This window comes from Sebastes umbrosus, chromosome 15 (assembly GCF_015220745.1).
Source record: "Sebastes umbrosus isolate fSebUmb1 chromosome 15, fSebUmb1.pri, whole genome shotgun sequence".
Lineage (NCBI taxonomy): Eukaryota > Metazoa > Chordata > Actinopteri > Perciformes > Sebastidae > Sebastes > Sebastes umbrosus.
In genome coordinates this window covers 1,117,968-1,133,667 of record NC_051283.1, presented here as the reverse complement: position 1 = coordinate 1,133,667, position 15,700 = coordinate 1,117,968, and the positions used below count along the sequence as shown (strand labels likewise).

The following is a 15,700-nucleotide window of genomic DNA, read 5'->3' as shown; positions in this document are numbered from 1 at the left end:
TTAAATGGGTTAAGGTAAAGGGACCATCCTGTTGGAGATTAAATTGGTTAAGGTAAAGGGACCATTCTGTTGGAGATTAAATGGGTTAAGGTAAGGGGACCATCCTGTTGGAGATTAAATTGGTTAAGGTAAAGGGGACCATCCTGTTGGAGATTAAATGGGTTAAGGTAAAGGGACCATCCTGTTGGAGATTAAATGGGTTAAGGTAAGGGGACCATCCTGTTGGAGATTAAATGGGTTAAGGTAAAGGGACCATCCTGTTGGAGATTAAATTGGTTAAGGTAAAGGGGACCATCCTGTTGGAGATTAAATTGGTTAAGGTAAAGGGACCATTCTGTTGGAGATTAAATGGGTTAAGGTAAGGGGACCATCCTTATCTGCAAAAACACTCTTTGGAAGTTTGGAAGCTAGACGTTATGTCAGCCCGTCCACTTCAAAACAAATAAAGGGGGGCTTTACCACTCAATACTCAAGTAGGTTGTTTTACTTATGCAAAACATATCATATCACTGATTTTATTGAATAAGATTATGTAAAAGCCCTTTATTTAAGGCAAATCTAGTTAAACAATATCAAAGTACTGAACGTCCCAAGTGGTATTTTTTTTTTGGGGGGGGGGGATTAATTTCTTCCCATTTGCATTATTATTGTTGATTTTACAAGCAGTAAAAGTTCTAATTACTAGATTTCAGAATGAGGTCACCCAGTGCTTCTTGGGCCAGCTGCTACACTAATCTGCAATGTAAAAATAATGTCGGCACTGTTAAGACCAATTGGTGAGCAATTTACCACTAACATGCTCAATTCAGTGATTTTTATCGGAATACTAAAATGTTTAGCCTTGTATTTGTTTATGGTTCTATATATCCTACTGTGAGTGTTGCTCTTTCCTTGGCCTACATCCACTGTTAAGTCATTTCAAATTTGTAGTTCTTTTGATTTGTGAAAGCCAGTGCAGCAAAGCTAAGCAACAGCTTCTTCGAACTTCATCTCCCAGGTGGCATTGCGAGCGGTGTGTTTCTAGGTGTCTAGCAGCAGCTCTCAGCCCAGACAGCCGGCGGCAGCGGGAGTGTGTTTCTCGGTGTGTCTTTCCACGATTATCCGCCGCCGGGTGTTCATCATTAATAGTCACTTGGCTGAAACTAGGTAAAGAGCCACCCTGAGCCGGGACCCTGCACTGAGATATGAGCGGCAGCGGGCGGCCCAGGACCAGCTCGTTTGCTGAGCCGCCAGGTGTTCCAGGAACCGCAGCTGCGTCCACCGGATCAGCCGCTGCCGTGGGGAGCAGCACAGGAAAGTCCGGGGTCCCGCAGGCCTCCGGCAGCAGCTCGTCGGGATGCTCCAACCTGAAGCTGGCCAGTAAGTTGTGATCAGCTACCAGGACTCTGTCCGAGTCTGTCGGTCCTACTCATTGTAGTCTGTGTTTTTACCTACAAACTCCCTGCCTGTTTAATGTGTCACATCCCGGAGGGGAGAACCCGGAGGAGAGAACCCGGAGGAGAGTGGTGTTCTGCTCCTATGGAGTGGCAAACCAACCTGCTAGCATGCTAACTAGGTAGTATGCTACTAGCTAGCCTGCTAACGTTAGCCCACTTGTTCTGGATGTCCCTGGTTCCCCGAAGCAGCGCCGAGCAGCCGATGGATGGATGCAACCTGATTTAGCCCCACTGATGTTCTACTAAGCAACTGACTGGTCATCACTAGAACCCAGTTGCTACGTCAGCCTTATATACCAATAATACTAATGTACTCATGTTACATTAGAAGCTGATCTGTTTTGAGTTCACTGTGGTCAACGGGAGTGAATGTGAGTGAATGTGAGCCAGCAGTACAACGGGGCTCTGCTGTTCTTTGTGGCCAAGGCTAGACTCACATAGCGAGCTGGAGTGCTGCATTCACAGGGCTCTTGTTGTGGGTGTCGTTGAGAGTGCGGCATCAGCTCTCAGCTGTCAGCTTGGCTCGCCTGTAGGAGGGTCAGGGCGGAAAGTTGCCTTTTCACCAAGGTCACCTGTGGGGCAAAGGCTTAGCAGCAGGTGGCCGACGCCTGGAGGATGCAAGTGATGCATATCCAGCACAAGAGCCAGGCTGTCTGCTGGGATGCCAAGGAGCAGGTTTCCTCTGTCTGAGATGGACTTCTAGTATGCCTCTTTATCACCATAGTGACAGGTGTAAGCAGAGATCTCTGTGTGTGTGTTTGTGAGTGTGTGTGCATGTGTTAATCCAAACCGTATCATCCATTAGCAGGCAGTGGTGTGTGGCTTTGATATTAGAGCCCAAATGGGAGGTCATCTGTAGTTCAAACCAGTGAGACCCATGTTTTCTCGCCCTCCCTCCCTCCCTCAGCTACGCTGCCCGAGGCCCTTAAAGTCCCAAATGTTGCCTTCCGCTGGTAAAGATGATTGATGGATACCTTGTCAGGTTTGGGAGACCTGAAGGCTATTTCAAGAGTCAGGATTAACCCAGTTAGCCAGATATTTATGAGGGAGAATGATGTGATTTGACATTTAGAATTACTGGTAAAATTAAACTTGGACATGGAGCATTAAGGATGTTGTGTGGCCATACCCACCAGTGATCTGTCATTATGAACAAAGTGGGAGGATGTTTGATGACGAAATGTTAAGGGTTTCCATTAAATGTTCCTGTTTTTATAAAATACTCCTCATACTGTAATTCCTCAGTAATGTGGTATCTTGGATTTCTAGTCTGAAAGTGATGGTCAGGCCACTTAATGGGTAAGAGTGGCAGGTAGATTAAGTAATATGTTTTTTACCCACCTGCTTAGTTGTTGAAGTAGTGGTAGCAATGGTAGACCAGTAGGTATACAGTATTTGAAGCCTTATAGCAGCTGGTGCAAATGTCTCAGGAGAAACTGACAAGCCCAGACATGTAGTGTCATGATAGAGTGTGGATGAAGACTATGGCACTGTACTGGAATGGACACTTAAAGGTCCCATATCATGCTCTTTTCAGGTTCATTACTTGTATTTTGTGTTTCTACTAAGAACATGTTTACATGATTTAATATTAGAAAACTTTTATTTTCCTCCATACTGTCTGCCTGATCTATACTTGTATATATTATACCCTCTGGTCTGGAAACGCGGCTCCGTTTTTAGTTTATTTCAACGGAATTGCGTTGCTAGTCAACAGTTTGGGTTCCCTGTTTACTTCCTGTCAGCTGAGTTCATTCACATACTACACTGCAAGCAGGAAATAAACTGGGACACATTAAAAATGTTTGTATTTCAAAACCGTGTAATATGCTATATAGTGTATGATTTGTGACATCACAAATGGACATAAATCCAAACGGCTTGTTTCAATACGGGACCAAGTTTCTGAATACAGGCTGTGTGATATTTCTCCATATATATTGATCGTTTTGATAGTTTAACAGTATTAATATTAGCACTTAAAATCTGCTTTATAATATAAAAGACATGAAAATCTCACTTTTTACAATATGGGACCTTTAATGGACTATTTCCTTGTGATGGCATTTTTCCTTAAATGAGTGATTTTCCACTGATTTTCAAAGCGTTTTTGTTTTATTGTTAATATATTAGACCCAAGGGGATTTGAAATTAAGGCTCACGGCAGTAAATCAGAAAACCTCCCCACATCTCAGTATAATTACCACAGCTGCTGTGACAGTGTCCAAGCAGTTGTTCCATTATTCACTGTCTGTGGGGCAGCTCCTGGTCAGGATTTGTCTCTGGATGACATCATCAGCACGCACTCTGTCTCTTCGCTGTCCAGCCTAATGAGAAATATAGCAGGAAAATGGTGGATTTTCCCTTTAACAGATCAGCATCATCATGGTTATCTCTTCTGCAAACACTATAGAGACAGTTATATATGATAAAAAAGACAAACAGTGATGGTGTCAGAGTCTGACTGCCACTTTGGCAGGCAAGTATTTGATTTTATCTGCCACTTTTGAAATATATGCGCTAAATGTAATATGTATAGTAATTTTCATAGACTGTATAATTACGGACGTAGTCTCCATGACGTCATCCATCAGTTTCTGAGGAGCCAAAATTGAAGCTCAATTGGGCAGCTCCTGGCAACTACGGCCAATCGCCATCTTGGCAGTGACAATCCAGCCCAGGGTTGGAAATTAACTTTTTTGTCCACTGCCACTTTGGCTGGTGGTTACCAAAATCTACCAGCCACAGCCATAGATTACTAACGTTTTTTGGGCTGGTGAGTGAAGCAAATCTAGCAGCCACTAGCATATTTTACCAACATTTGGCTGTTGGCGGGTGCTAATTTCCAACCCTGATTTCAGGTAATCCAAAAATGGGCAGAGGTGGAGCGTGGATGGAGCTGAGGCGGCCTGAAGCCTGGTTGCTGAGACACGCCCATCAGCTCAAAGCGACCAAGCTAGCTAGCTAAGGCTAAGAAGCTAGGCTATATCATGGAACAGAACGGGCTACATGAGTACCTGAGTAGCGGGCTAACATTAACCCTGCACTGCAGCACCGACAGTAGCCTACATGCAGATGAACGGAACCCGGGTCTCACTCCATGCCGCAGCGCATTGACATAGAGCTCGCCTCTCTCACAAGCTCAAAACACACCGGCAAAGTCCGAGCTAGGCTTGTGTTGAGGCTAACACACCGGCAAAAGGTCACCCCCAGCATAGGTTGGCAGACTTTGCCGGTATGTTCTGAGTGGGTTAGTGGCATAACTGTTGCTCCCAGTTGCAGGTTGAAACTTTGCCGGTTGAAATGTTGGCATTAGTAGTTCTAATGATGTATTCTAAGCTGCTTAGAGCTAGTGTTAGGAAGTTCAACTAGTCATAATTCACTCTCTATTATCTATTTTATATTGCTGTGAAAACATCTTCTTCAAACAACTGGATTTATTCAAGTTTCTCCCCAAAAACATTTTGGACAGCTTTGGACACAGAGCAGAGAGACGGCACTCAGCAGTTCAATATCAGCTGCTCTGATTCAACAATGTTGAGCTGAAAAAACGTGCATGTAGGCTGAAATCCAACCGTGGTGTTGTTCTGTCAGGAGATGCAGTGACTTAATGTTAAACCAAGTAAGAGTAGGAGAGCTATGTTAGAAAAAATAACTAATTATAGTCTGCTAGCCGCTAGGCTAATTATTTCAGTGTAAAATGCCATAGGAATGCAGGAAGCACAGAGCAGAGTATTGTAGCGATATTTCCCATCATGCCTGCTAAATCCCGAGTGCTGGACTGAGTAGTTAAGTTTGCCGTTTTATGTTCCAAAATGCAAATGTTACTTTTGTCAGTGTTTGTAATGTGTGTGTTCAGAACATGGTGGCTATGTTGATAATTGTGATTTTTGTGCTGGTTTATAGTTTTAACCATGAGTGAGGTTGCTGTTACATCTCTAGTCTAGCTGTATTTTCCCTTCAACGTGAGTTTGTGGGGGCGGAGAGAAAAAAAACCACGATGATCCTGCTTTTGATTTCGATGGTCAAGATCAGAAGCAAATTTCAATCGATTTCTGATTTAGAATCAAAATCGTGACACCCCTGTTGTTCACAATGTAGCATTAGAAAAAAATAGGGTGCGTCCCCTCAGGTTTATTAGCACCATGCTATTGAGCGTTTTTTTTTCTCTACGCCGTGGCTCCAGTCCCAAGCATGAAACATGATACAGCGTGTATATGGTGTTATGTTATTGTGCATGCGTCATGGAAGCATGCGATTCCAAGGAATTGGACAACTAGGAACCGATTCTTGATTCTGATCCCTAGTGTTTTCCCTGTCCGCCAAAGTGGTGGACGGCATGACGATTTTACCTGCCACTGCCAACAATTTACCCGCAATTGACGGGTGGGAGTAGGTGCTAATTTCAGACCCTGGGTAGTGGTATATTACAAGATTGTTTTTGTCAACAATTGCTTTTGTAAATTATGATGTACCTGGTTTATTGAAGACATAGTCTGAATCCACTGGGATTGACAGTGTTTTGTTTTCTGTTTTTGTGTAGGCTAGACTGTCCACATGAGCACAATAACTACTTGATAGAAACCTCACATTCCCACCAGAGGTTCTCCCTATAGAGTAGATGGCCTGGTTTGATTTTTGGAAGATCTTGCTGCATTAAACTGCATATTAATAAGGTAAACTTAATTCTCTTGAAGCTACTTTGCTTTAAGATGTAGAGTTAATGTACGCGCAGTGTGTTTTTTATGTATGAAGACATTATTGTAAATGCTTTAATCAAAGTAGTTTGTATATTTCATATTGTATTGTGATTATGATGAGGCAGTGTGTATTCCCTGTGCTTCTTGTAACATTTACCTGTTTTTAAGACACAGATATTGCAGTGTCCAACCTGGCTAGAAATGGTGCTGTTTGAGTTTAAAAACATCAAATAAATAGTTATTTGACAAAGTATGAAAAATGGCATGTTTTTAAGGAATTCTTTCCTCCTGTGAATGTCAGGTGAATGACAGGAAGCAGAGTGTCACACAAACAGTGAGCTCAGACACAATGAAACAATGATACAACTGACAAAGCCAGAGTAAGGCATCACATTTATTATGATATATTATTGACCTCAGGGAAGTTTCAAGCCTGTGCACTAAGTTGTTTTTCAGACTGTAAAAAATGAATGGCAGCAGGAAAAGAGCCCTGATGTCTCCGGCTGTACTGACTGATGCATCAGCAAAAAACATGTAAGAGGAGGAGCAACATGCACAGTTGGCATAAACGTAACCTTTAACCATCTGTCCTACTTTTAACCTGGAGCCCTGTGTGAATGTGTATTCATGAACCCAGTCATTGAGTTAAGAGAACCCAGTGACCCGGTCACTCTGCAGGCCTCACAGTTTCAGCTGTAACAGATATCACCAGCATGCCTATTGAATGACTTTCCTCAGTGGCTGAGGACAGTTTACTGTGTGTGCGTGGATATGGACGTACAAGAACACAAGGACATGCAGTTCTGGCTGTAAGAGGGCCATATCAATTAGTTCATTGTTTTGTTTGTTAAACAATGCATTAAGTATGTAGAGACATGGTCAGGGTGACAGTGATACAGTACAATGACAGCTAGATGGCAAAAGGCTGCTCCATTATTTAAGCAGCATAGATCAGCAGAGAAAAATGAAATCTCCATCAACCTTGCTATAAATATCAATTCTTTTAGTACTACTGTGTCGAAATTACAGATAGGGATGTCAATGTCAATACCAACACCAGTGAATTTCCACGATTCTCGATACCCAATTCGATACGACGGTAAAAACAAAAAAGGAAAACGATGAGACTTTATTCCTCAGGTATATCTCAATGACTAAGAAAACAGCAGAGGTTGTACATGCACACACACACTCTCTCTATATACACTCACTGGCCACTTTATTAGGCACACCTGTTCAATTGCTTGTTAACACAAATAGCTAATCAGCCAATCACATGGCAGCAACTCAATGCATTTAGGCATCTAGACGGATGCAAGACGGATCTAGATGGTGAAGAGGACTTGCTGAAGATCAAACCGAGCATCAGAATGGGGAAGAAAGGGGATTTAAGTGACTTTGAACGTGGCATGGTTGTTGGTGCCAGACGGGCTGGTCTGAGTATTAAACTGCTGATCTACTGGGATTTTCACGCACAACCATCTCTAGGGTTTACAGAGAATGGTCCCAACAAGAGAAAATATCCAGTGAGCGGCAGTTGTGTGGACGGAAATGCCTTGTTGATGTCAGAGGTCAGAGGAGAATGGGCAGAGTGGTTGGAGATGATAGAAAGGCAACAGTAACTCAAATAACCACTCGTTACAACCAAGGTATGCAGAATACCATCTCTGAACGCACAACACGTCCAACCTTGAAGCAGATGAAGACCACCCGGTACTAGCAAGGTGTACCTAATAAAGTGGCCTGTGAGTGTATAGCCTCAGATTGCAAGCAGTAGTTTAAAGTCACGGTCATGGTGACAGACCATGAGACCATTAAATATTTATTTAAAATGCTAATGTTATATTTTGATGACAATAAAAAAGCACCACTTTTCAGAGATTTAGCAATAATCAACAAAAGATAGAAATTCAGTTCAGTTCAGTTTTTTCCCCCACGAGTGAATCCTCTTCTTAAACAAATCAATAAAGGATCTCTGATCAGTTTTTCAGTTCAGCAATTTCCACATCGAGTGAATCCTCTTCTCAAAGAAGGATCTCTGAAAAAGAGACACACTGCTGTTGTGTGTGTCAAACTCGGACACTGAGAGCAGAGGACAGAAGCCTTCAGAGAGTTACTCGCCAAACGGAAAATCCACCCACATTTGCCGCCTGTTAATTTGGGACCCTGATTACAGGCATCGTACGGTACCTTTAGTACTGTACAAAAAGAGTACCGTCACGTTTTTAGAGTTTTGGCATCGACTTGGTACCGAAGTATCGGTTCTCATGACATCCCTAGTTTAAACTCACTCACATGGTGACAGACCATTAGACCATTTATTATTTATTTAAAATGCTAATGTTATATTTTAATGAGGGATGACACAGATCGGTTAAGACGATAGCCTACTGCTACGAGCCATGGTTACATTACGTTAGCCAAAACACGGTAGCCTTCAGCGTTTTGGGTGGTATCTATTTTGTATACCTTCCTGACATTTCACTGGGTATAGGCTACCAGAGGTGGGACCAAGTCATTGTTTTGCAAGTCACAAGTAAGTCTCAAGTCTGTGACTCAAGTCCCAACTCAGGTCTGGAGTCCTAAACAGGCCATATGAGCTCTTCATCAACTGTAACGTCATTTTAACAGCAGAGTAACTGGATCCAACTGGTGCTCAGTAACGTAATGTTAGTTCTTCATGGTTTTCTCCTGAAACTTGATTGGATGCTGTTGGATTGGTTCGAACTAAGTGGATCTGGGGAGTTAAGTGTAAAATAATCCAATCCCAATAACATTCACCGTAATTAAAGAGTCCAGAGTTCAATAAAAAAACACCACTTTTCAGAGATTTAGCAATAAGCAAAAGATAGAAAATCAGTTTGTTCAGTTCTGTTTTTTCCCCCACAAGTAAGTCCTCTTCCCAAACAAATCAATGAAGTAGGGATGCACTGATTCCACTTTTTTTCAGACCGACTACAAGTACAATACTCACATTTGTGTACTCGCCGATACGGAGTACCGATACGAGTACTTTTCTGTGCCAAAAGACCCTCGTTAACAGCCAGCTGGAGGGTGTGAGCGACACACGGCAGGCTGGGGAGTCCCGCATACGAAACAGTGCGCCCCCACCGGCTCTTGGTCGGCTTGGAAAGGCTCAGGGAAAAGGTGGCTTGCGGCTGCAGCTTTACAGCGCTATCCACCCGGACCTCGCCGCAATGTGTCGGGGCTCCTTGCTCCCGGTGCGACTGTCGACTGGGGCGGACTGTCCACAGTGCGCCCCAACCGCGTCGTGCCGCGGCCCACATAAAAGGCGCCAGGGGTCTGTGGTGTTGTCGGCAAACCCACCCGACCCATCTTGAAACACGGACCAAGGAGTCTAACACACGCGTGAGTCAGAGGGTGCAACCAAAACTCCGTAGCGCGATGAAAGTGAGGGCCGGCTCGCGCCGGCTGAGGTGGGATCACGGCCCAGTGGAGTCGGGCGCACAGGCCCGTCTCGCCCGCACCGTCGGGGGAGGTGGAGCTTGAGGACCTGAAAGATGGTGACGAGAGGTTAACGTCGCGCTGCTGTAAAGTGGTATCGGTGCCATTGTATCCGAGCCGTTTTACGAGTACAAGTACGAGTACATGAGCACCGTATCGAACCCGACACTGGTATCGGTGCATCCCTATAATAAAAGATCTCTGATCAGTTTGTTCAGTTCAGTTTTTCCCCCCACGAGTGAATCCTCTTCTCAAACAAATCAATAAAGGATCTCTGATCAGTTTGTTCAGTTCAGTTTTTTTCCCCACGAGTGAATCCTCTTCTCGAACAAATCAATAAAGGATCTTTGAATAAGTAAACAAACCCAACATCTCCGACTCAGTTGCATGGCGCTGGTGTGTGTGTGTGTGTTTGCGTGTGTGTCAAACTCCGACACACGGAGAGCAGAGGACAGAAGCAGCACGCACATAACGTTAAATGAAACCAGAATATGGTAGACTCTCAGTTTAACCAAGCAGTTTTTATAACCTGACTAACATGATTTTGGTACAAAACAACAACTGGTTTACCCACCAGTGTGGCGGATAGCCTTCAGAGAGTTACTCGCCAAACGGAAAAATCTACCCGCATTTGGCACTTGGCGGGTGTTAATTTCGGACCCTGATCGTATGGTATCGCCGTTACTGTAGAAAAAGAGTACCGTCACGTTTTTAGAATTTTGGCATTGACTTGGTACCGAAGTATCAGCTCTGGTGACATCCCTAATTACAGAAATAAATCTGCAAATTGTATGTTGAGCAGTTGAAGCAGGTTGAGCAGAAAAAAAACTTGAATTAACCAGAATTTCTGTGCATCTCTTTCTCTTCAACTGACATTTCAAACCCTCTCCGGTCAGCAACAAATCGCAACAAAAAACGCTTTTAAGCTCCTCTAATTCCCACTACTCTCGCTCGCTTCATATAAAATATTGCTAACTTCTTGCAGCACTTCCAATTTGTTGAACTGCTAGTTCTTTTTTTTTGTTTTTTTATTTTTAATTTTAGCTTAATAACATATTAACAGTACATTACAAGACAGCACAGTATAAAACATCAACGAACAAACGAAACAAAACGCAAAGACCAGACAAACAATTGGGGGAGGGAAGGGGGAGAACCTGTCATGATTGGCAATGTTGAGGAGGTACATTGTGGGTTATTTTGAGTTATTGTATTTGAGCAAATCTGTGTGGGGTGGTGTAGAGGGGAATCAGCTCTGAATGTACTGCAGGAAAGGAGACCAGGTGTTATGGAATGAGGTCAAATTGTCCTTTCTTCTTAACCTTTATTTAACCAGGAGTAAAACTTATTGAGATTAAAAATCTCTTTTCCAAGAGTGTCCTGGCCAAGATCGGCAGCAGCACAGTTACACAGTTGCAGACATAAAACAAACAAACAATTGAAAAACGAAGACAAAGAGCAAATTACAGAATCATAAGGTATCAAAAAACATTTATCAGCATTCAAAACATCTACGACCAGATGTGCTTGCTTCCAAATCTTTTTGAAGCACTTTAAAGACATTCAGTGAGACCAGCTCTCCAAGTTTCAGGTAGCTGATTCCAAGAAGAGGTGGCAGCATACTTGAATGCTCTTTTTCCCATTTCAATACGGACTTCGGGGACAGTTAGTAGGATTATGTCCTGTTAGCGAAGACAGTAACTTCCCGTACTTTTTTGAAGGATGTAGGTCCGTAGATAAGATGGAAGCAGACCAAGAATAGCCTTAGAAATAAGAAGACGCCAGTGGTTCAGTCTACGGGTGGACAAGGCAGACCATGGTGCATAAGGGCTTTAAAATTTGTAATAAATCTCAGTGCTCCATGGTAGACAGTATCCAGTGTGCGTAGGCTCTGAGAAGATTGCATGCATGGTATATAACACTCGCCATATGTCCAGCACAGGCATAAAGTGGCAGCGACCAGCCTCTTTTTTGGCCTCTAAGGAAAAGCAAGACTTTGTTTCTAAAATAAAAACCAATTTCAACTTTAGTTTTTTACCATCTGCTGAATGTGAGGCTTAAAAGACAGAAAATCATCAATCACAATTCCACGATACTTGTATTGAGATACAGACTCAATTTTCAGAGCCCTGAAAAAGTGGTGATAGGTGGTAGATTCAGTAGCTTAGATTTTGCATTTGAGAACAGCATGAGTTTTGTTTTGTCAGCATTAAGAGTTGATGTGAGTTGTTCTAAGTTAGAGTGGTCGGTTAGCAGATTGTTCTTTGTTTTTTTTTTTGCACTCAATATTTATTCACAAAAAAAAAATGAACGTACAAACAAGATACACAAATCACACAGCAGCTGTCAGCATCACATAAGATCATCTTAGAGTTCTTTCGCAGAAGCATCACATACACAGGCACCCAAGCAACCTCATCATAATTAATTGTACTTGATATGTAATCACCCGTTATGTTTAACCAGACACTTGTATGCCACTTGGGGAACTTATTTTGTCATTTGACACCACTATACAAGCAGTTATCTACCGTCACAATCATGTCTGTATATATGGTTCCACTTACACGTATACATTACCAGTCAAGCTCCTCCCCTCCACTGGGGCTATGGAGAAGTAGTGTCTTAATCAGTCTTGGCAGTTGTAGTATTACCAGTGTCCACTTGATGTTGAAAGCATCAGTCCTTAACTGGAGTTTAGCTGTTATGCTTTCCATATAAATATACACTTTTCAATCTTTCCCTCCACTGTTGAACATTTGGTGGCTTTACATTTCTCCATGACACTGTAATCATCTTCTTTGCAATCAACAGCAGCAGCCCAAGCAAGTATGTCTGATTTTTGGTATCTATATTTTCTAAGAATTTTCATGCCTAAGAATTATCATGCCTTTTGGCATTTTTCTGCAATTATATTTGCAATGTCTCTAAGAAAGAGTGATCATCTTCAGTTGGTGTATAGACATTTAGTATTGTTACTTCCTTACCATTTATTGTAACAATTACTATTGCGTATCTCCCCCATGTGTCTTGGGCACTTCTCTACGGAAAAAAATATTTTTTTATGCTAGGATGGGCCACCCCTCTCTTTTTCCCATAGGAGGCACTAAATACCTCACCCACCCACTCTCTCATCTCCTAAGCTTTTTGTGTTCAGTTTCCACCAAATAAGTCTCCTGTATCACTGCGACTCACATCCAAGGTTTTTAAGTTGACTAAGATTTTTTCTCCTCTTTATTGGGTGATACTGTGGATATTATAGCTTCCTGTCTTTAAATTAGCCATTATCTGTCATTGTGTATTCTAATAATTGCTTTCTGTACCATTTTTGTTTCTTACTCTGGTTGGCCTGTGAATGTCTGCTATACCCCCAATACAATTTACTGGACTGCGATGCTGTGATACTGCTCCCTACATAAAAGAACATTTACAAAACTAACAATTGAGTGAACTAGGGATGTCCATATTAACCGTTTAACCGTTAACCGACATTAAGCATTTTACCCGATTAACGCTATCGGTTAAAATGGTTAAAAGAAATGTTAATAATTAACTCAAAAGCTGAGCGGCTCAGAGGAGCGGCTCGTCACTTTAAGGAGAAAAGCTGGTCCACCTTAACAGCCCACCTTAAGAGGCGGAGCCGGAGTTGCAGGATACAGGAAGTCGGCTCCGGTCTCTGGCTTGCTTGAGCGGAGTGGAGGAGTTGTAGTTTCATAGCATTTATTCACCGACAAATAAACTGTCCACACACTGCTACACCTACGATCACAACTAGAACGCCACCAACAACCTCACACTCACCGCCAACACACACACACGGTCTGTTGGAAACTCACTAAAGTTACTCAGACTACGTGTGGCGGCGGCGAACACGAAGCCTCCGGCAATGCTAGAGCTGCTAACGTAGCACAAATACACACACTGTTTGTTGGACAATCGCTAAAGTTCCGCCGGGCAGACACACAGCTGACAACCTGCTAAACTAAACTAAATGTGCGGTGGAGACTTTTACTGGGAAAGTGGCTGCATGTCCGCGACACTACACGCAGCATCGTAGCTGCTAAGTAACGCTCCCGCGGACGGTGAACTGGAGACAGTGAACGCAGCATCATAGCTGCTAACGTTAACGCTCCCGGACGGTGAAACTGGAGACAGTGAACGCAGCATCGTAGCTGCTAAGTTAAACGCTCCCGGACGGTGAACATGGAGACAGTGAACGCAGATCGTAGCTGCTAAGTTAACCGCTCCCGGACGGTGAACTGGGGACAGTGAACGCAGCATCGTAGCTGCTAAGTTAACGCTCCTGGACGGTGAACTGGGGACTCCCGTCAACCAATATCTGTTGTGCTCCTGCAGCTGGTACGAGGCACAAATCTCGTCAGTTAATAATGGGTTAACGGGGGTCGGTTGTCGGTTAAGAACATTTTTCAAAATGAGCATCCCTAGAGTGAACATTAGTGAACATCATTTTTCTATTTAGTAAAATATGTGGTTAGTTAGCCCTAAAGCTGTTGGTAAAAAAAAACACAATGAAAAAGTTCTGACATTTTTAAGGGTGAAGTATCCACCTTATTCCTAGCCCCCATGATGCCTTGCGTGAATAATGGGCGTAACTTCTGGCGCGTCGTGTCACTTAATCGTTTTCCATGGTAACAGTACGCTAACCCTCTCTCTTACAGCGATTGTATTAAAAATCTAGTAAAACATGTGTAAACACCACCTATTACGCTCAAAGGGGAAGAGATGTGATCATACCTCTGCCCTCTACTATAGAGGGATGGAGGTTGACCTGAAGAAGTGGCCTCAGATAAACCTACACTAGCATAGTTAGCTATGTTATTGACTCTGTTGCTACAGACGGTGAAGCGATGAACAATCTAAAGGTTCTGAGGCATATCAGTACTACTACAGTAACAAGGTTTCGTTTTTTTCTACACAGATAACCGTACTTAATAGGGATCGACCGATTATCGGCCTGGCCGAGATTCGGCATTTTGCTGATTATCTGCATTTCTTTTAACCGATAAAATACATTGATTTATAAATGCGCTACTTTGGCTCTGATCAGCCTCCTCTCTGTGTCAGCCTGCTGTCAGTGCTTTCCACTGTGCAGTCTGGCTCAACGTCCCGCCCACAGCACTATCTGATTGGTTACACGCCATGAGCAATAGCCAATCAACACTGAGGGTTTACCGTGCCTCAGACTTGCATTCAAAAAAGCACAGACAGACGGAGTTATGATCCAATAAACGTCCCAATCCTTTATGCTGAAGTTGCAAAAACACCAACAATCTTATGATCTATTTATATGCTGACAAGCATGTCCAGTTTACCAGTTACACCCGCTGAAAGGTCAGAATAAGGCACGTTGTTGCATTGAGATAATAGTGTTATTTTATGTAGCGTTAGTTATATCTCTTAGTCGAACTGAAGCGTATTTTAGCTGCTGATTTGCGAATGTAACATTTACTCACGAGTAACTGTCCTGAAGCAGCTCTGACTCTGGTTTTGGTAGAGACATGCTGGATATTGTTGTTAGCGACTTTAGACGTAATTCATTCATTTAACTTTTATTTAAATCTCAAGGAATCATTGAGGACATGCCCTCATTTTCAGTGATGTCCAGAGTACAGATAAAACTGAATAAATACACAAAAAGAATAATTAACAAGAAAACAAACAGACAAAATCAGAACACAGTTAAAATTGAAGTTATATTAAAGAGTAGAATAGTTGGTCATCGTGGTTTTAAATGACCTGGTTCAGTTGTGTTACAATATAAGTAATATGTTATGTGATATATAATGGCAAGTAACAGGCTTTATAAATAAATAGAAAGCAGTTCCAGTCACATCTTGCTGTTAGAGAGGCCCAGTGTAATGGAATGGAATGGAGCTGCATATAAGGCCTGTGTTAATCCATGCATGCACTGTATAGAGTTGAATAGTCATTTCTATTGCTATTGGACATATCCCAGTTCTAGTAATCATTGGTCATGAAGTATGTAGTTTATGGGAGGAACAGAAGCCGTCTCACTGGAGAACAGGCTGAGCCACTCTGCTTTCTGCACCACAGTCTGCTGAATTGAGACTCAAATTT

General features: G+C 42.7%; 1 protein-coding gene across 3 annotated transcripts in view; it reads left to right on the top strand.

The window, feature by feature from the left end:
- The first annotated feature begins 636 nt into the window (after nucleotides 1-636).
- The window catches only part of LOC119503234 (glycogen synthase kinase-3 alpha-like), a 36,877-nt gene continuing 21,813 nt past the window's right edge, over nucleotides 637-15,700 (top strand). For 2 of the 3 annotated variants that reach the window (XM_037794904.1, XM_037794903.1), the window contains exon 1: nucleotides 637-1,359. In XM_037794904.1, the coding sequence (XP_037650832.1) occupies nucleotides 1,185-1,359 (175 nt within the window). In that variant the 5' untranslated portion in view covers nucleotides 637-1,184. The remainder of the gene's footprint in view (nucleotides 1,360-15,700) is intronic. The other variant, XM_037794902.1, reaches the window with a different exon arrangement.